Source organism: Hippoglossus stenolepis, chromosome 15 (assembly GCF_022539355.2).
Source record: "Hippoglossus stenolepis isolate QCI-W04-F060 chromosome 15, HSTE1.2, whole genome shotgun sequence".
NCBI lineage: Eukaryota > Metazoa > Chordata > Actinopteri > Pleuronectiformes > Pleuronectidae > Hippoglossus > Hippoglossus stenolepis.
Window position 1 is genome coordinate 8,889,903 of NC_061497.1, and position 24,932 is coordinate 8,914,834.

General features: G+C 43.3%; 1 protein-coding gene across 15 annotated transcripts in view; it reads left to right on the top strand.

Moving 5' to 3' along the window:
- Positions 1–24,932, top strand: part of msi2b (musashi RNA-binding protein 2b) — a 250,492-nt gene that overhangs the window by 133,684 nt on the left and 91,876 nt on the right. For all 15 annotated transcript variants that reach the window (XM_035179048.2, XM_035179049.2, XM_035179051.2 and 12 more), the window contains one exon: positions 2,463–2,511. In XM_035179048.2, coding sequence (XP_035034939.1) covers positions 2,463–2,511 — 49 coding nt within the window. The remainder of the gene's footprint in view (positions 1–2,462; positions 2,512–24,932) is intronic.

Genomic DNA, 24,932 nt, shown 5'->3' on the forward strand with positions numbered 1-24,932 from the left:
TACGGGACATTATAAATGTCTTTTTTATAAAACTGTTGCTGCAGGTGGTATTGCTTGGCAGCTGTTTATTTGTTCACCACTTTTATATGTGTTTCCACCGTGCAGGCATCAGATTGCACTCTGTGACAAAGCAAACTTGTCTGCTGCATCAAAATGTAGGAGTTTAGGAAAATTAACAACTTATTAGTAAATTGCAAGCTGCAGTATATAGGGCTGATGAATTTATTCTCACACTTGACAGTTAATTCCTGTCTTGTCTTCAAAAGATTGCTGTTAGACCTCACATAGACCTCCTGCCTTACTCTGAGAAGACGTGAGTAAGTGAGGCTTTAGTTTGATTGTTTATTCAAGACAATTGATGGAGCAAATCCGACTAGTTAAACACAACATATTTTTGCGCTGCTCCCTCACACGTGACGCTCTCTACTCACTGTTACACACATTCGGAGCAAACTCTTTGTAATAAGGTGGTGTTATAATTAACCTCCATCCACCGGTAGGCCCTGATTCCCCACCCACTTCAGGAGCTTAGTTCTGTGTACTGAGTGACAATACTCTCTGTGAGCACAAGTGAGAGTTTCCCAGTCTTTAAAACCGTCTGTTTTCTTACCATTCAAGTCAAGTCACTATCACATTTTTAAACTTGTAACCTTAAAACGTTAACCTTTAAGTTGATGAACGCTCTAACTCAACAAATGTCTGGATCCTTAGACACTGGTTGTCTGACGAGGCTCAGACAACCAGTGTGTGCACTATAGAGCATATTTTTAACGCTAAACTGCTTCACCTGATTCAGTGTTTTCCCTGGTTTTGATCACCTAAACCTATATTGTCTTGCTGGAGGGGGACTTTGGCAGATTATTTGACTTCTAATAACCTCCTGAACCACAAACACTGTAGGAATCCATCCATCCATCCATTATATATACTGCTCAACCTTTTGAGGGTCTCACGGGAGCTGTAGCCAATCTTTGATGACAGTGGGTGGGAGGCAGGGTGCAACCTGGAGAGGTTGACAGTATATTGCAGGAAGCCGCATTACCTGGAGAAAACCCATGCAAACACAGTGAGAACAAGCAAAAGAAAGATCCTGGTCAAACCGGGATTCAACGTCTTGCTGTGGGGCGACAGTGCTAAATGCCGTATCACCTTTCACCATGAGCTGTTTATATAAATGCTGTAGTTAGGAAAAAAAGTAAATGAAATGCAGTTTTGTACCATTGTAACTTAAAGTGTATGGCAGACAGCTCACACTGTTGGGGAGCCCCTCCCTCCTGCTTCCCAGCTACTATTTTAATCCAGCTGGACATTCTTGTTCACCAGTGGAAATCCCAGTTAAATCCATATACTGTGTATGCAAGTTACTTCAACTCCAGATGAATGTTGCTGGCTATATTTGGCAATTTTTTTAAAGTATTTTTGGGGAACTGCAAAGAAAGTGTGCTGCATGTGGCCTGTAAGGCATGCAATGCGTAACTGGGCCCTACAAGCTGTGCCAACGTCTTGTGTGCCAAATGTGTGGCAGGAGGGTGGCATGAACAGTGTGCCAGTACTAGTCTGCCTGGCTGCCAGGCACTTCTCTTTATCCAATCAGACAGTTCAGCTTGAGTGAGACCCCTATTCTTGTCTCTTCCTATCGCCTCCTGAAGCTTTGTCACCCTCCTATGAAAAACACAGGCGCATGCTTGTGTGCACATCTTTTCCCCCCGCACAGCATCGAGCCTCCTCGGTACGCCGTTACACTTACCTAGAGACCATAACCAGGGAGAAAATGGTGCAGAGTGTTCCCTCTTTGTTTCTGTCTGCTGCTGCTACTCTCGATATTCCTCTGTCCTTTTTTTCTTATTATTCTCCCAAGACAAAATCACAGTTTAAATGAGCATTTCTTCAAAGTTATAGGGAGCAGAGTGAGTCTGGGAGATCTGTTTTTCAGGGATAGGTGAAGAAGAAATGCTGTCTGTCTGTGTGTGGCATTATCGGACATGATGAGGGATGATATTATGGGAGAAGCTGCTGCCGATGCGGCTGCGAGATGAGGAAGGATCCCTTTTTTCTTACGCTCGCTTAGTGGATTGTGTCGATCTGTCACTTTACCCAAGACCGGACATCAGTGTTCATCACAATAAACATACTGTCGACACAATTCTCCTTTTTCCCCCCTTTGCTTGTCATTAATATTAATTTCCTGCCCTTCTTTGTCACATTTCACTCACATTTAATCCATGCAATGAGATTGCTTAAAGCCCTGTATCATTCAAATTACAAACTACAGAGAATGGTAACCTGGCAATAATCCTGTGGCCACAGAATGATTACGTAGCGGTGTGAGAAAGAACTACTTGTAAATCAGCAGGAATCTATATTCTAAGAATAATTACAGTGAGATGAGATGTGATTCAATGGGGAGAAAAAATCACATGAAGTACCTGAGCTAATGTCACATCTCCTCTTGTGTCTTCCAGGTTGACGACGCCATGCTTATGTTCGATAAGACTACTAACAGACATAGAGGTAAGTCACACGGCTTGTGTTCTCGTGTCTCTCCATTTTTGTCTTTTTCTGAAAGGTGAGAAAATAGTCATTCTACGTCCTTTCCCCATGAGATAACACAGAACAGTTCCATTTCACATGATATTAGGTGTACCATCTGTTCAACAATAGGAGCGTGTCAAAGTAATCAATAAGCTGGTATGGTGTTTAGAATGTTTGAGCGTTAGACGGTGTGTGTGTGTGTGTGTGTGTGTGTGTGTGTGTGTGTGTGTGTGTGTGTGTGTGTGTGTGTGTGTGTGTGTGTGTGTGTGTGTGTGTGTGTGTGTGTGTGTGTGTGTGTGTGTGTGTGAGATGATGCTGGTGTGAGTGTTTCAGAGAGGTGCTTAAAGGGTGTAAAGATTGTGTGATGGTGGGTGCTGTGCAGTCAGATAACAGCATCAGATAAGGCCCAGGAGAAGCACGGACTTTATCTCTCTCTCTCATCGGCTCCTTATCTTAGATGAGGGGACGTTTCTCTCTCAAGCAGAGGACTTTCCAAAGACAGGTTCCCTCGCTGCACCACAATGCGGCGTTGCGTATTTAAGGCCACAGCGGCGGGCTTGCAGGCCAGACTTAACCGGCCAGACTTAACCGCCAGTAAGCACATATAGGCCCTGTCACTTATCCTGAGCCCCGGTGCCGTGGCTGTTACCGGCTATGAATCCTCACATAGCTGCGTTGAAGGAACTTTTAGGAGACAGGCTGTCCCCGGCTGTGTACGTGTCCATGCATCATTGTGTGCGAGAGCAGTCGACAGGCACTGACAGGTATTTCCACGAGAAAAAGGAGCAGACACTTCTCCGTTTGTCACATTAGTCAGCTCACTTGTAGGCAGAGCTGGCATCGCACCATCTCACTGAACTGGGCTGAGCGCTGTTTTGCCACATGAATGTAAACATTTCTTCTGCACCGAGCGACACATCCACTCCGTGTGTATAAATGTTTAAGTGCAGTTGGCGTGCATCGAAAGCTGTAGTGTCTGTTTTATGTGCAAACTGTCTCTTCCTACTGTATCTGTGTCTCTGTGTGTGCTCTGCATGTGTGTATGCTGCGCAGACAAACTCTTTGAGTCTGGTAAACAGTTTCTAAGTGTGGAACATGTGAACTATACTGGAAGTGATCTATGGCTTTGAGGGGATTTTGATCTGTAGTGACAGAACCCAGTGTGAGTGTGTGCTTTGAGACGGAGGCTCTTTCTTTTTTTTTTTCCCCATCCGTCTCTCTCTCTTTCCCTCTTATTTTTGGCTTGTCTCTCTCCTCTGTCTGCTGCACTGCCAGCCCTCTGTGGAAGGGGATGGGCGCCGCGCTCGGGGAGTGTGTTAGGCGTTTGCCTCTGGGCAGCAAAATGCCCTTCAAATGAAGACAATGATGGAGAAACAGCCTCCGCGGCAATTTTTCTGATGACAGCGGACGTATTTATATTGAGTGTGACACCGAGGCAGGTGGCAGGTGCAGCTCCTCCTGCACTTTCGGCTTCTTCTAACTAGCATTTCAGAATTTGGTCCGATGGTAATTTGAGACGGTAGATACGCATGTGATGCTTTAATCTTAAAAATACAACAGGTCTTCCAGATGAATTGCATCAAATATTACAGTCCCATAAGAACATTTGAATAATTCATCGGAGCCATTGGTGCGATTGTGTAATATTAATGGCTCAGCTGCCCCGTGACCACAAATGAAAGGACACTGAATAGATGATAAGAGAAACCAGTGCCTGGGCCCCGCTTTACCACTCCCCACCGATCTAGTGATGGGCATCTGGCAGCCCACAGTCCAAATCAATTTTCCACCTGTGTTCATTTTTATCTTACAGATTGATTCATGAAAAAATAATCCCCATTTTCTTCCTGCTGCACCGCAATAGAAATAACACATCCTTTATTTAACAATTCAAATGTCACACATCGCAAATTCTTCGAAAACCACGCTGCCTTTTTTTCTTCTTCCATAATTATAAGGCCCCAAAATAACAGTTCACTTTGTGACTCTAATGCTTTGCAAAGTAGCGCAGGGAGACTATCTTGTCGTACAGTGTGTCTTGCAGGTTTTAACAGCAACGCAGACACACTGTAATAAAAGTGTGACGTCAAGCTTACACATGTAGGTGCACTGCAACTTCCTTTTAAATCTTCTCTGCCTCTAAACCTTAAAAGAACAACAGCTGCATGACATTTATCGTGTTTTTTGCAGAGACAAAAATAAGGAAACAGGAAGCAAATGTCCCTGCAATCAGTAAACACATTTATATTTATTTCTCGAGCATTTGTGAGGTTATGAAAATAATTCTTGTGCTGTAATCGAATTAAACACAATGTGGGGACTGCACACTCACAGTATATTAGGGTGATGTGCATAACTGGCTGTTAGATCACAGCAGTTAAAGGTGATCTCTTACAAGGCCTGCTGTGACTCACACGATGACCTCACAATCACCTCACTTTAATGTTATCTCGGCGCCTTTTTTATTTTCCCTATCGAGCTTTTTTTATTTTAAATAGAAGCCGGATTGTATAAGGCTCTAATGCTTTGTATTTTCTGGTTGTTTATCGTGTATGAGATTCATGATCACCGCTTGATTGTAAGTGTGTTTTCTTTCGGGCTGTGGTGAATTGGATAGAGGACAAACGTCACACTCGACTAGTAGCAGCATTGTCCTTCAGACGGTCCCCGCGAGGCTGGCGAAACGACAGCCAGAGGAGACACTCTCTACCCTTCTCGTTTTCTCTCTGCGATTTTTCTTTTTTCTTGACTCTATCTCTGCCAGTCACTCAGTCTTATTCTTTCCTCCTTTTCTTTTTACACAGTTGCACTATTTCTGTCCCACACCATTCTCCTGCACCCTGCCCGTCATCGTCATCACTCCGTTTTCTCCCGTCTTTCCCTCTGTCTCTCCTGCTAGAGGACACTCGCTGTAAGCAAAGCTCCTCACAAAGGCGCACGCTGCACACCATCTCCTTGGCATTTAAAGGAGTAGAATACGGCCAATTGTGTTGGAAATTGAACTCTCTAAAGCCTCCCTTCCCACTGCAGCAGTTCATTGTGGGTGAGTTCAGTGTCTTTGGTGAGCAGCTTGGGCTGTCCAGAGGTTGATGCCAGAGGGCGCCCATTGTTCCACGTTCTACTGCAGTGTCCCCATCACTCCGCCTCCTTTCAAAATTCTATTCCTCACCTGATACTCATTCTGTGACGGAGGGGTAAACGGGAATCTGTACATTTCGGAATATTTCGCAGAGTAATTTGTGATTATTCTTGTTATTTCTGGATGGTTTATTCAGCGGTGTGGGAGGTCCAGATTGCAGTATGTGCATGTGTGCGCTCCAAAAACACAGGCTTTGCCCTGGGACGGGGCCGCGAGCACAGCAGCCACGTACCAGTCGTCATTCCCAACACCCTCCACATGACTTCACGTGTCTCCGTCAGATGGCAGGACGAGCTGCACGGGTGGGAAATAAAAGCGTTTGAAATAGCCCTGAGTCAAAATCATTCTGTCATCCACTGCCTACTCCCGTCCTGCAAGCTGACATATGATCCATGATCTAAAATGTGATTTTTACTGTCAAACACAATTGGTAGTGCCAGGGAGCTTGTTGCTGAGGTGATAAAAATGGCATCTCTTAGAGGACTGTGTGATGAAAGAGTGGCACAGTGGCGAGTATCGTTTTCCGCCCAAGAATCAGTGTTTAATTTAATAAGTAAAAAGTACAGTGGATGATTGACGAATTCTTTGTCTTGCTAGCGATACGCATCCTTTAATAAGTGCCTCACAATAATTAGCCCTCCCTCATCACCGCTCTCTTCATGAACACATCTCTGTGGCATTATTCCATGCACTTAATCCATGTAGGAGCTTTTCTATAAGACACATTTATAATAAAGAATAGACCTATTCTTCATCTGATTTGATTGTAACACAAGCAGCTTCTCAGCATCATGCCTAATCCACATGAATCAAAAAAGATAAGTGCATGCTATGCAAATTAGCACATTGCAATCCCAATGCTAAATTACTCTCTTACAATCATAAGTAGCTCTTTAATTGGGTCAAAACTGCACAGCACAGTGATTGTTTGATTCATGCTCTGCAAAAGTCCCTGCTCCTAAAAACCCGTGTCAGCCCTCGCAGTGTTCATCAAGGTCTTACTTTTCAACAAGTTTTCAGTTAATTACTGTGATTTAAAAAGAAATTGAAGGTGGCTTCCATATCTATTTTGGGCCATAGACAGGTTCTCTCTCACCTTTTTAATGACACCATTAAGAAACATGATGCAATCCCGGTGTAACTTTCTTTCATATTGTTTAACATTAGTTTGTAACCAGACAGCCCCCATTAGGGTAGCATCATAATGACTGTGTGACTGATTGTAAGCCAAACTCCTTCTTTATTTGAATGATGCAAGTAATAGTAATGCGCAACAGTGTTGGGGACCGGGGTAAAGAGATGGAGGCTGAATTGTTTAAGTCACCAGGCTGCTGGGTATGAGAGAGCCACTGAGCGAGGCACATACTAGAAGCTGTGTTCCTGGAGAAGAAGGGGGAATCGTGGTTTCGTGCAAGGACGGGGCCAAGGCTGTGTGAATTTGTGTATGGGCCTTTTTTTCTGCGGGCTTAAAGGGCTGGTTTTCTTCTTGGCAGACGAACAGAAGGCTGCATTGTGTGTGTCTGTAATCTCTTTACCTGGATTGGCAGCAAAGCCAGCAAGTGCAGCTCCCAGTGTAGAATTGGCACTGAGGAGTCAATGTCACACTGAGCGAGCTGCTTTCCAAACAACCAAAAAACCGGTTGTGTCTCTGTGAGACGGTGTCTGCGGATGCTCCCTTTTTTTTCTATTTGTTTTTTTTTGTCAGTGTATGCCCAAGCCTACAAATATACCACACTTTCCAAAAGACTAACAATATCACATTGCATAGTTGTTGTGGTGTTTTTTGTGTGTATGTGTGTTTGTCACAATTTGAAAACTATGCTTTAGAGAGCAAAAGTCTTTACCCCAAGATGCACAAGCTCATACTGTAACAAAGGCTTGAGTGGTATTAGGTGTCATTATACACCAACTATTTGACATAAATTTGCCTCTCCCGCCTCACTGGGCGAGAAGAAAAAAATAATTGGCCTCATTATCTTTCATCTCTTTGGCATATTACATTCATTATTTTATACAAAGACTGCCAGTATGAGTCCTGTAACCTGGGAAGCAGAGCTGCACCTCCACAGGTTTAACTGTTGCTCCCTGAAAAGCTGCGGCGTTTGACGTCACCACAATGCCTCATCAGCCACCGGTGCTAGGGATTGAACATGGCCGACTGAGCAGAGGATGTCTGTCTGCAAAGTGATTGCTGGCTCATTGACTGAGAAGGAGAGGAGGGGAAACGGGAACAAGTACAGTTAGAGAAGAAATGGGAAGGGAAAGAGAGGAGAATGGAAAAGAAGGTGGACCGAGCACAAGAAAAAGCAGGAAAACTAGAATGAAGGCATGGTGAGGGAGGGAGAGAGAAGGAAATAAAGAAAAAGGAGAGTGGCTCAGTAGGAAGCTTCCCCCTGCTGGTTCCTCTGGCTGGAAGCTGCTGCCGATGGCTTCAAAAGAGCGCCAGGCAGTCTAGGCCTCCGCTTTTAGCAATTAGAGATCACTCCAGCGGATGCCTCCTGGCCAGCCTGCAAATCCCTCAAAAATACCCTCTGATTACTACTGTAGGACACAGGCTGTTTACCAAATGGATCTAGCACTGCTGAGAGTGAGGTTTGATAATGCCTTCTTTTGTTCGGGCAAGAGTGAGAGCAGGGTCATTTGAGTTTTAAAGATGGCTTGTCTTCAGACATAAATTTCCACCAGGGGAAGGTAAGATAACCAATCCTTTAAATTCTCGTCCAAATAGATGTGCGAGCAAATGGCCGGTGCCGTTTTTACACGGGAATAAAACCGAAACTTGAATACATTGTCTTGGCACAGGCCTGTTTTACCAGAGGACCGGATCTTCTTCGGTGGTTAACATGCCAATGTCAATGCCAATCCCTCCTCAAACAACCCCGAGTTCCTGTATGTTCCACGGGAGCTGTCGCGTGCACAGATCGCAGCTCCTCTGTGCTCTGTCACTACTGTAAAGCAGTGCAGATGCAGAATAAAACAATCAACCGCTGTGCCCGGCTTAACTGATTGACACGGCATTCGCACCAAGTGGAATCAGATATTCCTGCACGTTTCCTTGCATTGCTTCAGCCTTCCAAGCTGACAGATCCCTCGCTGTATCCTCTCACCTTGACAGACCGGATCTTGGCGATTAGTGTGAATGTCATTTAAATGGCAGAGCTAATCATACACTCTGGGTCTGCCTCCACCTGAGGGCCCCTCACCTTGGCCTAATGACAGTGACAAAGGAAATGGTGTGTTTAGCCACTCTGCTCGAGCTCATCAGCTCCTCGGTGAGCCAACCCGTGCCTCAGTGGTGGGGGCGGCATAGCAAGAAAGCAGAGAGCCTGGCCTTTTGCCCTGCTTCCTCCTCTTCAGGGTGTTTGCTGTGGTCCACATCTTGACATTAGCGACCCAACAGACTCGTCTCAAAATCAATACCGGCATTACAGTAGTGGCTGTGCACAGTCTTGCTAGTATTCTGCAATAGGCCAGATGAGACACATTTGACAGGTGGATGATTAAACGGTGCTGAAGCCTCCTCTCCTTGTCACCTGTCTGTGTTCTCCTGCCCATTTGTCGACGTCTGCCCCTCTACCAATGTCGCCGTATAGTCAATGTGTGTTTCTCGGGTTGGCGTATGCCTCATGGACCGGATGAGTTTGGTTTTGAATTAGAGTCTGCTGTGCCGGCCCTGTATGTCCACGGCAAGGGGAAGGAGGATGAAGGCAGGAGATTGTGGAAGAAAGCCTGGGGTTTTAATCTCTTCCCCATGTTTATCTCACCACCAGGAGACAAACCGTGTGCCATTAAAAACATCAGCTGCTCCCGCTGCTTGGCTGCACGGCCGCACCTCTGAAGACATTTGAAGGACAAAATTAAAGGGACAAAAAAATGTGGAGATGTGTGGAGGCACATTTGTCAAAAAAAGGCAGGGTTCTAATTTTGTATGCATTGGAAACCCAAATTTAGTATTATTCTTTCTCAGATACACAGCGGAGGTGACAGTTTTCTTGTCCACACTGCACATTTGCGTTACAAATCCTATGTCTTAAAAGCAAACTTATTTGAACAAAAGAAAAAAAGCTAACATCTTTGGCCTCAGCTGCCATGGGGAATCAGTCTCTTCAGGAAATGAAAATGCCAGCTTGGAATTGTCATCATATTGAGAGTTAGCCAACCTCTGACCTTGTAATACCCCCATAGCTTCTCTATTTGTGACCTGCTGGATGCTCATAGAAAGTGAAACCATCGGGGAGGCCCTACTGCTCACATCATCATCCTCTGAACACCTAATAGTGGATTTGCCAAGGTTAAACCTCCTGTAAGACTGCAGCCACTGTGACCTGGTATACTCATCCACACGGACACACTCACAGACACAAAATATAAAGACGTGCACACGCATTGTTTGTGAGAGACACACATGGATCCTTTTTTGGAAACTGCATTCTACACGGCCAAGCTCAGTTTAATCTTGATAATAAAGAGATATATAATATATAAATGCCAAAGTCAAGACGTGGAGAAAAACAAAAAAAAGGTGCAGCAGTGTGTCCATATAACTGCAATGTTCCATCTAATGTGCATGAGACTGTAACAGAGACAGACAGGGGAAGTGGTAGCTTTCCTCCGCATTGTCCCCTGTATTTACAGCCTGATTGGTGCCTACCCAGGCGTCTTACAGCTGAGCGCAGCACATGAGGGAATTAGCTCAGTGTCTGCTGTGCGGTGTTGGTAAAATTCGTTGCTTCTTGTCTTTGCCACGTTTTTTAAACACGGTGATCACACACGGGTGTGTTTGTGATAGTCATCACACCCACGGATGCACTGCACAAACATCTGCACTCCCCACTGTCATCCTCTTTTGAATAGCACATAATTTTCTTGAAAGATTTAAGGTTTTATAGACTACTGTTTTTCATAGATTGTAAAAGTTTTTTAGATGCAATTTTTATTGGATATTACTCATCAGGTAAACAATAAAATAAGTCATTGTTCTTTAAAGTCTATGTCGTAAAAGAGTTAGCTCACAGTTTATGGATGTATTTACTCTAAGTTTTACTGTATCACAAATTTTCATGTCACAATTGCAGTGAGTAAAATTATAATGTTATCATTATTAACACCTTATTGTTAAAACACTCACACAGTCTATCTTCTATATTGCATTTGAGTACATGCAATCGACCCCATGATCAACATACATAAATACAAATGAATAAAAAGGCAGTGACAGTAATCGCAATGAGCTCAATGGCTGACTTACATGCAGATGAGTCTAGTATAGCAACAACTCTCACATGTAATTGTGTGCAATGGACGAATAGTCTGTTGACACACAAACAGCAACACAACAATGTGTTATTAGTTGTAACACTGAAAGCTTTGGTTTACATTGCTGACAATCTGTTATCAAGCTAGATATAATTAAATGTATATTTTGTGCAAAAATGTATCTCATCTTGCATTCATTACAAAGTTGTGGAGTTGTTAGACTTTCTTTTTAGAAAGTGTGAGCAGACTGCCGTTAGGCAGCAGTAACATGGGCGCTAATATTAACGTTAATGCATGTCGAAGATTTAGCAAGCTAGCAGGCAGGTAAACAAGGAACACTATGAGGCGTATAAAACTCTGTACGACTAATAAATCCACAACAAATAAATAATTTACATGACCTCCATGATTTTTTAAAACATCAGCAAATAAAAAGGTTCTGAAAATCACAAGAGGGCAGCATTCCTATGGACTTAAATGATGTAAAAATTACAGAAATCTGTCTGTATGTGGAACGCATATCTCAAGAAACGTGCATCTTATCGACTTAGCACTTGACAATATGTATTGTTAAAGGCCCAAGGAAGTGCAGTGTAGAATTCGGGGTGCATTGGGTTAAACAGGTGACCAGCACTCTTGTATCGTCGATCACAACAACAACAACGTGTCCATGAGCTTCAGGTCTTTAGTAGCTGCGACTCAATTACTGCAAGTCACTTTTACAGTTCAGAACGAAAAACTGCAACCAGCTTTACCACAGGCCTGGAAAAAAAGTCCATTCAAAACAGGCAGGTTTAGAATGGACACAAGTAATCAAAAGTTGATATGTTTATACTCTATGGAATAATACTGTTTTAGCACATCAAATTTAAGTTTTAAGCCTGGACCTATGAGTCAACTGTTTCTGATACTGATAAGGAGAAATCTCATCTATTATTTTTCAGTACTGTGTGTAATGATGGAGAGTTTATACATAGGTATCGGAGATTAACTTACATTACACTGATTATATTTAAAACAAGAAACTGTAGTTTCACTGAAATAAAAGAAAAATCCCCTGCTCCTCTTTAGGAAAACACCGTAGTGGGACATTTTTGTTGAATGGTTTGTCTTTGATTTTTAATATGATCGCATCCTACTCCTTGTACATTTTCTTTTCTTGAGGAATAGCTTCAGAAAATAACTGTAGCATAAGCTATTAAGTCCCGAAAGAGGACTCAGTCTCAGTGCAGCTGCTTTGAAGTGAGCGTTTCTTTTTTTGTCCCTGTGTGGGTCTCAGTGTAATGGTGGTCAGAATACACCAGCCCACACGGCTGAAAATCACAATCAGCTGCTGAGCCACAGCAATCACTTCTCCCAGAAAGATTGCGAGCTGAATTAGATTACATCACCTCCAGTCCAGGCATCTAATCTTAGATTAAAGTAAAAAAAGAGCAATCTCTGGTTTCCTTACATTTTCTTTTTTGTTCTTCTTTTTTGCGCTTTGAGGGTCAAACCGAGTATCTTATGTCATCCTTTAACCGATTCATCCCCCGTTCTCAAAGCAAGCCCCCCCACGCCCTCTCGTACACGCTGTCGTGACGTTTGATCTTCGTTTGACCGACTTTTACCGTGTTGCCCCTACTTGCAGTTGATTGGCCTCCCACATTCCTGCTGGTTTCCCACTTAACCAGTTGTAGGAGGCTCTTTTTGAAGTGGAGGGGCTTTTTATACAGAAGCAGCCAAAACAATCATAGCTCTGCAGGGTACATCCTGGCAATGACTGGTATGTTGCCAGACAAGATAGACTTGTTTGTGTGCTTGTGTGTGTGTGGGTGCGTGTTCGTGTTTTATAAAAAGCAGCTAAAAGAGCAATTTTGTCTGCCGTCATGAACAATGAAGCATCGGTAATAACCGACTCAGGAGGGGCATGGGGTGTCTCTCCCCATATTCACCAGCAGGCTTCACGCCGCTTCATGTATTTGTAAGAACTAAGAACTTGACGCGTCCAAAACTGACGCACAAACACACGTAAACCCTTACAAGAGGATTTCGTCTGACAAGACAATGAGGATGTGACTTGTGGTGGTCAGTTGTGTGTGTGTGTGTGTGTGTGTGTGTGTGTGTGTGTGTGTGTGTGTGTGTGTGTGTGTGTGTGTGTGTGTGTGTGTGTGTGTGTGTGTGTGTGTGTGTGTGTGTGTGTGTGTGTGTGCAAGTGAGTGAGTATGCCTCCCACTGTAATAAGGGTTGCCTAGCCAAGCGTAAGTGTCAGGGTGGAGATGCCTGGCTCATTAGGTACCATGGCAGGATAATGTATGAACAGAGCTTGTGAATGTTCACACAGGTAGCGAGCGTGAGCAAGAGGGGAAGAGGGAAGCAGCCATTGTTCTTTCTCCTCTCTCTTCTCCGTCTCTCCTCACTGCCTCATCCTCCTCTTCTTTCCCCGCTGCCAGTTTTCTTCTTTGTGTGTGTGCGCGCCTGGGGATATTTAGGCTCCCTGGTCACATTATGCCCTGTTTTTTGATGCAGAGCTGCCACTCCGCGGGTTTTTTTTACCATTAATTCATAAATTAATTTATTTATTGGTTTATTAAATTTAATTCATTGCATCTTGCATGATGCTTGTTTCGTGGCTCTGTTGCTCGATTGACAGGTTGCCAGTCATGGTAAGATTCCATATCCCATCGGCGTCATGCAGCAGCACGTTGCTAATTGAGTTGAATGCGTAGCTCGTCTCTCCTCAGTGAATCCATCTGTTGCCGTCTTGTCATCAGTTTGTTTGCACTTGACAGGTTCCAAGTCGGTCTTTGTGTGTTTAACGGTGCACTTCTGTGTAGGTGTGTGTGTGTGTGTGTGTCTGCAGATGTGTGTAGTACAGTGCCATATAAAATGGGTGGCTTCCTCTGGGTTCATGGTCTGAATTCTGTGCCTTGCCCCGTTGCGGTGTCCCACAGATAACAAACCCCTCAGCCAGTCACCCTCTTTATATGACTTTGTCTACGACGCACACATTTTTTACACCCGACAAGCAAACACCACATCTCGGTGGATACACACAGGCCAAATGCATAATGGTGTGCGATAAATCTGAATGTGTGAAATTACAGGGGTCGTGGACGACATCTGACATCATTAGGCCTATTTTTTTGGGGCTAACACAGCTTTCCACAGCACATAAAACACACAGCTGTAAGGGATCCTTGACATGGCAGCCCATCAGTAGTGCAGGAAGGGACAAAGCAATGCGTGTGGGATGATGATATGATTAATAAGCCTTGTGTCCAGTTGCTTGGGTTAATCCTCCGTGGAATTGGCAGTGTGACTGCAAAGAGAGAGAGGAAGAGAAAGCACTACTATGTGTTTGTTTGTGTGTGTTCATTCATGTACGCGCCACGTGGTTGCTTAAATGTTTGATTTTGGCTCGTATCTATATTGGGCTCACGCTGAAAGAGAGTGAACTTAAAAGACCGCGCGCCTGTGTGATGTGTTCCCTCCATCAGTAGATAGATGACGTCTACAGTGGTTTTTACCGCCGCACCTTCATCACTGTCTTTCATCGCCGCTGCCAGCCCTTCTCTGGTCCCCTCTCTGTTCTGCTCAAAGTTGTGTGTGTGTGCGTGTGTGTGAGAGAGAAAGATAGAAAGAGAGACATGAAGAGGACGCGGGCGTGTGTCAGGAGGAGAAGGTGTGCGTCGCCGTGTACATTGATGGCACTTCACACGGCCGCGCGTGTCCTGGCTTTGATACAGTACGGGGATGCTGTTAGACGAGGGTGAATAAAGACGGTGCGTTGTTTGAAAGAGGAGGTTCACGTTGCTTCTCTGTCAGCAAGCTTTGGGAGGGGATTCTGTCTCGAGGAGAGCCTTGAATAATTTGCAGGCCCGGAGTGTTTCTCGATACCTCCGGTGGCAGCTTTTCTGTCTGCCTGTGTGTGAGCGATTGTGCCTCCGTGTGTTTGTGTACTTGGAGCATGCGGGAACCAACTCCTTATGCACTACAAATGAGCAGCTGCCTTATCATCAATCCCACCTTTCACGCTTTTGTGAACTTTATTATAAAGTTGCGTACACTCAGAGGTTTACACGCGAGCACGCACACACACACACACACACACACAGAGCCACACGTGCACGTCCCCCACCAAACTGCCACAGTTGAAGAGCGGTTGCATCAAACGCAGCTGTCTCTCATCTCACTTTATCTCCGTCATCTTTTCCCTCTCGCGCTCTTTCTCGCCTCTGTCACTTCACACATTTGTTGTCTTTTGCTCATTCCCCTGTGCTCCTCTCTCTTTGTTTCCTACCCAGTCTTTTTCTCACCTTTGCCTCTCTCTGCTCTGTCTACCTGCCAGGGAGATTCTCCTCCAAGAGAAAAGAGAAGTGATCTTTTTTTCTTTTTTTTTCTTTTTTATATATATTCATCTTCCATTTCTGGAGAGTTCACTTTTTTTGAAATGCCACCTCGAAGGATCCATATCACAGGTTCTTCTCTGTCCACCAACCTGTAAAGCCCAGTCCCACCCCCGCCTCCACCCCCACCCAATCCATCAAGACATGCAGCAGCCAGCCTCGCCGACTCCTGCCTCATTTCTCATAAATTAGTCTTACCTCTCACACACTTTCTCTTTTGTTTCTTGCTCTTACTCATTCCATTCTCCCCATGCCCTCTCCCGCCTCCCATGTCTCCCTGGTCCTCACATTTCATTTTTCCTTCTACAAATGCCACACAGCAGTCCCTTAAGAAATGTCATTTCTGTCTTCTCCTTTTGTTCTGTAATTTCTCCGTGTCCCTCCTTTTCTCTGGGGAATTCATTTATCGTGCGCTGTTCTCCTGTCCTCAGCTCTCTGATCTCTCTGTCTCAGTCTCCCTCTCTAGGTCCGTCTCTCTGTCTTTGTCTCTGACACTCCTTCGCTCCATTTCTCTCATTTTCCCTCCCTCTCGCTCCACCTGTCTGTCTATTCCTCTCTCTCATACTCGCAGTTATTTCGTCGCAATTCCGAAATGCCATGAATGTTAGGCGAGGTAATCAGGAGAATGCAGTAAATGACTGGCCAAATATGAGCAAACATGACATACAGTGGTGTGTGCGTGCCTGTCTGTTTGTGGCATACTGAGTGTTTTTTTTAGTAACAAAGGTCTAAAAAGACAATTACGCTTGTAAATTTCCATACTGGACAGCGTTGTCAATGCACCCATTTACCTATAACCATCGTTTTTGTCATTTTTTTGACTTAAGTAAATATATGTCCATGGTATTTTAACCAGTATGAGGCAGAATATAGGTGTCAAATCTACCATATCCAGTTAGAATGAAGTAGTTGACCAACAAAAGGAGGCAGTTTGGGTCTGTTTAGGCAGAAACATATAACTTAGGAGAAATGGTTTTGAAAGAGAAGTTCTGCAACATGACTTTACTTTTTAATGTTTGCACTTTTTATTTATTTGACGACACAAACTATATCTTGAAGTGTCTTAAAATGTCCCTAGAAACAGTTTGTGTCCCTTTCACACATTCACACAGTCAGAGATCGTCCGTGTTAGAAATGGTCTCATCTACTGGAAACACTCCGTTTGGTTTAGGCGAGGGGTTGGGCTTGATTAGAGTGTGCTAGAAATATCATCAGCACGCCCACTCCCTCGCTGCAAATTCTCCGGACAATGACTCACTCCATTCACAAATGGGCTCAATAGGACATTACATGACTTTATGCTTTGGAGCCGGCAGGGCAAAGTCAGTTTAATGTCTGGTTCGAGTGATTCAGACATATGCGTTCACACATCCAGCTCCTCTGGGTAATGTCAGGATAAGTTCATGGTTCATGTATGAAAACTACTTCTAGTTTAGATACCACTGGTCAAGAATTCAAATATGCGTCTGCATTCCCTTTGCAAGCACAGAAAAAAAAAGGCATTTTAACTTAGAACTGTCAGTTATCTTTCCCCTCTGGTATTTGTAAGATAATCCTTGTCACAGACAGACGCTCGGATCTGTCTTGGATGCTTTGGAGAAAATTGTTAGGATGTATCACAAAAAATTCAACGCTTCAAATTTGATTCCGATTCTTCTGTGCGGGGTGAACCGTCACATTCTGCACACATTCTCCCTGGTGGTTGGAGAACCAATTTGTTAGGCCTCTGACACCAGACGAGCTGGTTAGATGAGAACACACAGGCCTCGCCCCAGATGTTAAAATGCATTTATCAGAGTCGTGTTGGCAAAATTTACAACGTTAACGGGACCTTTGATCCACTGCGGATTTTTGGTAAATGTTGAAATGTGACCGACTGAGATAACAAACCTGAGCAGGGATTAATTTTTCAAGCTTAATGTATCTGATATGTAAGGTATTTCCAACATTTACGTCTCATAGCCTAATCCTGCTCTGCATGCACTTCCGGCTCTACAACAACAGTATATGCACCGCCATGATGCAATGCCTCGTCTGTGCTGTTTTTTGTCAAACCAGAAGTGACTCTTCCCCAGTGGATCTCAGTAACAAAGATTCCACTAGCGAACAGCTCTCTGGCGTTCAGGCATGCAGGCACTTGTGTTCCATCAAAATGCTAATAATATCATCTGCAATATCCCAGGCAATATTATTGTAGTGCTAATTGGTGAAAAAAATTGTTGACGGGACCACCTGCCCACCCCACTACTCAATTATTTTTAATTGCAATGGCTGTAATAAAAGGGAACAAATTGTGTAATGATCAATGATTCTCCGGCGAGGTGACAGTTCTGCTCTTACTTGCTTTAGCACAGCCGTGTGTGGCTCATTTAGATGGCAGGGAGATACTTGTGTCTGAGTCGAGCTGCACTAAGTGAACGTGGGCCCTCCGGAGAGGAACTTCTCTCCCCTTGGTTTTGAGCTGCATGATTTATTCATCACACCACATGTCTGTGGAAGTGGTCTTGGGGGCAGTTCATATGTACAGATATGTGCTGCGTTGCCCCACGTCTCCTTGTGGTTTCGCTGTTGAGAACGTCGCTTCGTCACACATGTGTGAAAAGGAAAAACGGGAGGCCGAGTGAAAAAAAAAAATGCAAATTGAGAAGTACAGTATAGTAGAGTAGCACACAAAAAAAATAATTGCAGAAGATTTGTCGAACCAAGTGGGAGGGAAAATCCCTTATTTCGAAACAATCCCTGTCTATGGAATTGTCAAATTAACTTTTTTCTGCAGCAGTGGCTAGTAAGAGGGGGTAATTAATAGCTTCTTTTTGAGAGTTCTTTCCTAGTATGTCTCAGCTTTTCTCGCTGCCTTCAAAGTGATGATGCTCGCCGGCTGTTGCCCCGGGGGACTGCTCCATCTTATTAACTTGTCTTGGGAGACAGGGCTGCCATGCAGCTTGCTTTACTGCCTGCAGGCATGGAGAAGGACCACTAAGTCCTGCACTGTCTTCCCTTGCCCCAAACATTTACCCATCACCGCGTTTCTTTGTATGCCGATTTGGGGGGCGGGTGTCGCATATCACTTCAAGAAGGGAATATTTAAACAGTTGAGAGACGATCATTAAATATAATCACTTAGTCTTTGTGCTGGATAATATCTGCAGTCAGAGGCTGTTTGACTACACAAAGGTGTTAATGTGAGGTTAAAGAGGAAAGAGTTAGTTAAGGATAGGAAGGTTGTGAAGAGAGATGCATATGTCCAACTTTTCCTTTTCCGCTGTCGAATCTAATAACTCAGCTCAGGGCACATGTCGATACTAAGTACAGATCAGACACAAGTAAATTCTTTGTCTCCAAAACATAAATTCTGTAAACTTCACTTTGAGGTCTCGCTACCTCCACCAAGGAGGAAGTCTTTTATTGTGTTTGTCAGTCTGTCTATCTGTTAGCCGGATTACACAAAAATACTGGATCGGTGGAAGGGAAGGAAAGGAGGTAGAAGGATGCAGTATGGGTCAGGAGAGAACTCAGAAAAATGTTGGTGCACATCCAAATAAATGGGAGGATCCAGGATTTCCGTTTCGCTCTCTCTGCGTCATTTTCCACAGAATTAATTTAATCCATGGCGGTAGCGGGGGTGTGCGAGCACGAACGTCACTGTCACACGCAACAGATTCTGAGTGATAGGTACACAGACCAGTGAAAAGACAGAGTGAAAGACAACTTCTCGTGTGAGAACCACTGATGTTGTTAATGTTAGAGATCTCTTACGTTTTTGTGCATTCTTTTGACTCACTATAAAAACTGTGCTGGGAAATATTTGAATAAAGTGGACCGCCAGAGTCTGGAGAATTACAGGGAAACACTGCTTCGACATAGTGAGATCGAGCATAGTCCAGGCAGAGCAATGCTCTCTCAGATCCCCCTTTAAGTTTGTATGTAACTATGAGGCCGGAGTTTCCTGTGATGCTAAGCAATTGAGTGAACGTATCAAATAGCGGAAACCTTAAAGTTTATGACGACATTGACAAAGAAACTATATTCAATGTCAAACAGTCATTTCACTGCCAAAACCTGATATGCTTGATAAGGTCAGTATCACTGCAGATACTGATCCCATTTGCGAGTGCCAAATAACAAGCATCAGACCAACTTATGAGGATATATTCAGACTCCCGCAGTCATCCATTGCTGTCTCGCACAAAAAGACCGTTTACTGAGATTTTACTGATGATTTAAATGGACTCATAAACATGCAGCAGGTACTGTGGACCTGCAGGCAAACTGGTAAGAGCCAGGAAGGAAAGAGTGTACGGGTGGAGGAACAGGAGTTGTCCCCAGTGCCTCTGGAGATAAGTGGATATGACATGTTGCTAGATCCCTCTCCCACTCACGAGGGGATACTTCCATTCTGTACTTTTGCTGTTGTAACGGCCATGGTGTTGTATGTACAGAGGATATGATTGGCGCAGACAAGCAGCATGACATGTGAGTAGAGAAGTATCCCAGACACAATTACAAAAGTGTTGCCGTCCTCCAAAACCTAGACGTGAAGAGCACAGCCCAAAATCCCCTAAGTGGCTATTTACTTGTCTTTCTTTCTTCAGCAGACCGAGGTAGTTTTAGAGTGTGGCTTTTTTAATGTTTGTATATGAGCATCTTTCATATTTGTTCCTGAAATAAAGCGCAAAATCATCTGGTAGTGTTCTCATCAGTGAGAGGAAGACAAATTGTCATTTCTCTCACATGAAATCTGTCTAAAATGACACTGTTGTACTGTCTTTGGAAAGACATTGAATTCTTAGTCGGAAAATATAAAAGCTCACCCTCTCATCCCTGTTTACTCAATGTTGAGCTGAGTTTGTATTTGCTGGGAAAAATCAATCTTAAAAAGATTTACCAAATGTAGACAAATTAGCCGGCATAAATTAGCCAGAGCATACCCATTATGTCTATCCCCCGGTGGAACACAGCAGACACTGCAGTGTCTTTATTGTTTAACTGCACTATCATAAATGTAATCATGTCCTCTATCGCGAAGTCTCTGATGGTTATAAACACTGTCTCTCAACTTTATCATAGTCGAAACCACAGTGAAAGTAAACTGTTATGGAATGATTGTGGATCTTGGTGAATTGAAACAGAGGTATTCCATTTATTTTAGTTAGCTTTACATCAGTGTGAGCTTATGTGAGCTCATTTTTCAAGCCACTTCTTATCCTGCTCATGTTCAGCCCCTGTGTTATTGTCCTGTCTTTCATGCATCAATAGATGGATTATTATACATCCCTATTTGTAATTGGAGGGCAGGTTAGACAAGAGGATAATTAAAATAGTGTGTGTTGCTACTCCATCTATTTTCTGTTACTGTCTTGACGCGTGTGGCTCGGTGTGTCTCCGTGCCCTCTTTTGTCCTCCAAGGTAATGTTGTTGATGGTGGCACTTAACTGAGGACACACACACAAACACACACACACACACCAACACTCCCACATACACGTTTATGGAGGAACTTGGTTATCTACCAAAGCAGATATAGCAGTTATGAATAATAATTTATTCAGGGTTAAGCATGACTTGAGTGAAAGAGTAAAGTAATGTGGATAAACTCATTTTACTTATTTTATATCATTGCAAATTGAATATGACTGTATTTATGATTTAGGATAGTACGTTAAAGATAGGGTTGGTAATCCTGGAAGAGCTAGCAAGAGTATGCTGCAATAAAAAAAAAAAATGCAACCAATACATTCCATACCCTCCCATCAGCCTTCTCATCAAACCTACGCCTCAAACACATGAACACTGCCTGACAACTGCTAGAAGCCGACTTTTCAGCGACTCATTCGCTAACTTCTGGCTATCGTCTCTGCTTCAGTGGAGTGTGTCTCTCCAGTTAGTGAAGACTCTGTAATCCGCAGTGAGATCAGAGACAGACAGGTATGCAAGCGAATCACTTCATTCAGTCCCAATGAAATGATTACTCATGTTAATTACTGTCACACAGACACCAGCTTGTTTTTCTTTCTTTCTTTTATTCCAGACAAATGTATTTATTGATTGTTTTTCGAGGATTTTCAAAGATGTTTCCGTGTTTCAGGAACAAATTACCAAGCCTACCTTTAATCAAAAATGAAAATATTAGTTACAGCCCAAAAGCAACTTGCCTGCATTTTTCTGGGTCTGATTGAACGCTGGCATCTTGGACTCCATGTACCGTGTTACCTGAAATCTGATGAGAGCTACTAGAGATAACCACAGAGGGATTATTCTTTCCTCTGGATAGCTCCCAGTAACGGCGCAGATAATGTTAGAGCTCAGACTAAGGACAATATTGCATGGGCTGACAGGTTGGGTTCCCAGCTGGCAGAGGCTGACCATACTAGGATAGTAGTATTGCCTCCAGCAAGAGGAAAATTGGAATGACTGTGGCAAAGTCATGGATACAACAAGCAGGGCGTGGGCAGGGAGCCATGTGTTTGTTTCCGTGAGTCTGGAGGCCAGTCCTCATTATGGTGGCTGGTAAAATATTACAGTTCAGCTGACGCTGTCTAAGTGAATTGTCCGGAGCAGTTTTGACAGCTAGTGGAAGGCAGGCCTAGATTATGATGGATGATGACAACAGGGGTGGTGCAGAAGGAGCATTGATGTGTTTTGTTGCTCATGCAAGAACTAATACATACACCTAATGTGGGACAGTTTGGTAATGGTGTGCACACACGCACGTACGCACACACACACATAGAGATGCCTGATGGGTATGTTAAAATGTTTTTTTCAAAATGATGTTGCAATTTTTCATACCTGCGGAATTCATTCAGGACCCTGTCTTCACCAGCCGCACAACCCCAAAAGTTCTCATAACTCTGAAAGGACATCTGTCTGCCTATTTTTTTTACATGTGCAAATAAAGAAAATATATATTAATTTCTGTTGTTTACCATTCCATCTCCTTTTATGATAAGACTCTTGTGTTATTGGTTGGGGGAGATGTATCCAAACCCATACAAAGTGGATTTCATTGCTTTCTTGTTTTTCGATAAAACCAGTTTAATTTCATGAACATGAATAGATGTTCTGGAAAGCAAAAATTTAATACGTTTTTTGATAAAAAGTTGATTGCAGTCTTTTGAAACTTCAGTCTCCTTTTTTTTTCAAAATGAAAATGCCAAAGTATCAACATCAATGCAACAACAACAAAACGCAGTGCTTGTTTTTCTTGGTGGAAACTGAACAGCTGCACAAGACTGCTGACCACCACATGGAGTCAGAATAATGTTAACTCATTGAAAATGTGACTATACATGTCCTCAGGCTTTTGGACCCAACTGCGTGTGGTGTGTTGTGTGTATCCGTGCGTGTATCTGTCGTGTATTGAAGTGTGTTTAGTGTATAGACAGGGAAAATGGCCCTTTATCCGATAGTTGTACCTGCCGAGGATGACTGAGTATTAAAGGACTGAGTGTGAGCCCTCTCTGCTTGATACCTCTCAGTGTTTGACTTGGGATTCTCTGGAGGCTAAAACACAGGATATGGGATATAATACCCGTGTTCGTGAGCAGGCTGCCAGACATTCTACCTCCTTTTCTTTTTTTTCATTGTTTTACCTTATAACTTATTTATTTCCCCTTTTCATCCCTGTTTACAATAAGCCAGGATAATAATATTAGTTGCCAGTGCATAATTGTCTTTCTCCCGCCTGTCTTTGGAGCAGATGGGACAAGGAGAACACTTCATCCCTAGGTTCACTGCTCCTTCGGCTTCTTCTGCCGTGGCCAATCCGTCTCCCAATAGTCGCCTGAGCTTCTGGGCTCTTGCCCGTTCTCCTTCCCTCTTGCCCTCCCTCCAAACGCAGACTCAATCATTCACTCCTGCCCTCTCTCTCATCCACTCTCCTCTTCCCAATTTGGCCACTAGGGAGGTGTTTGGCTCTGGAGCAAGCATTATTGATAGAGCATCTGTTTAGACATGGTGCAGGATCTGTGGCATGTGGGCGAGCAGCTGGGGGTTCGAGCAGGGGAGACATTATGTCATATTACATATCTCGAGACGTCTCGTTCACTTGTATGCATGCCCGTTTCACAGGCACACACTTCTACAGACACTGAGAAAAACAAACACATGCTACCACCAGCCACACCAAGAGCATTGTAGTTTCCATCTTACTTGAAAATGGGAAAAAGAAAAAAAAAACAGCGTCTTTAAAATGACGGCTTAAGTAGTTTATGGACTAAATTATGTGCTAGAAGTTGTCTAATGTGACTACTGTGTAGCAGCAGTTACTAAAAACAGTTTTAGAGGCAATTTCAGACCAGGGAGCCAGAGGCGAACACTCTGGCATCGTGGCTTTATTGGGACAGCTAGACAGACAGAGTAGCCCTATCCAGATAATCACCACACATCTCTTCGAGATGGCCAAACTTGTCAAAGCTCACGCTGAACTCTGCCAATAGATTTCCATCCTTGGCAGCTGATAAAACAGAGGATTTGATGGCATTTTATAATGCTCAAAGTATGTATTTTTATGATGACACATGGTGCAGGAAGTGGCAATATCTTCATTAGTTGTGCACCTTTTTTTCTTATATAAGTGCTATGCTGCTATTTCCCTGCACATAGTCCTAGGTCGTGTACAACCTACATGTGGAAGTGGCTCCATTCAAACAAAATACTGAAAGACTGCTTTGAGGATAAACATTTATTTTGCAATTGACTACACAATTTGTCCATGATAGCAATAAAGTAAAATTAAACAAGTAATAATAATCTAATTAAACTAGAAACGCTGTTTTAAAGTGGGACCAGGTTTAGACTATGTTGAATGTAGTTATAACATCCCTAGCATTGAACTACATATACTTAGCATATACATTACATACAAGTGTTCATGGCTATAAACAGTGTTGTTTAAGACATTTTGACTTGTCGTGGTATAGGAAATGAATAACATTGATTAATAATGGCTACATTACAATTAGCTGCCCCATGTCCAGGCATTGTACACTCACATAATTTGTAAGTATTACAGCAGGAACAGTCAAAAAAAACCTCAGCAAGTAATAAGTAACATGCAATACTTGAGTGTAAGGAATATTAAAAAGAATATATATAGAAAAATATGAATGCATATATACAGTGTAAAGACAGGAATAAATATATGCAGCGTGAGGATATTTACAGTGAATGGATTGCACATACACCGTTGATATTGCACAGAGAGATGAATATAGCACAGTGAATATTGCACAGTTTAAACTTAAAGTGTTAAAGTACAGTCCATCATAATTGTGGTGAATGTAGTTTTTACAAGGAGCAGTTATGTCATCTGTTACATATGTGTTTCTCCCGCTGTGTGAAAACCACTCAGGGTTGACATGGGCTTTTAGTTTTTAGCTATTTTGCCTGATGGGCCTCCAGACCAGACCATTAGTGACTGACACCTCACCAACCACCCTGCTCGTTTTTTTTGCATGTGTAACATATGCAGTGAGGTTTCTAATTAGTGCAAGTAGCTTGTGAACCCATGTAATTCCCAGCATGTATCCACATGTCAACTTATCAAAAGTCTAATCAGCAGGAATAACTGAAAAATATTCTGTGCCACTATGCAGGACATTTATGGTTCCTATACA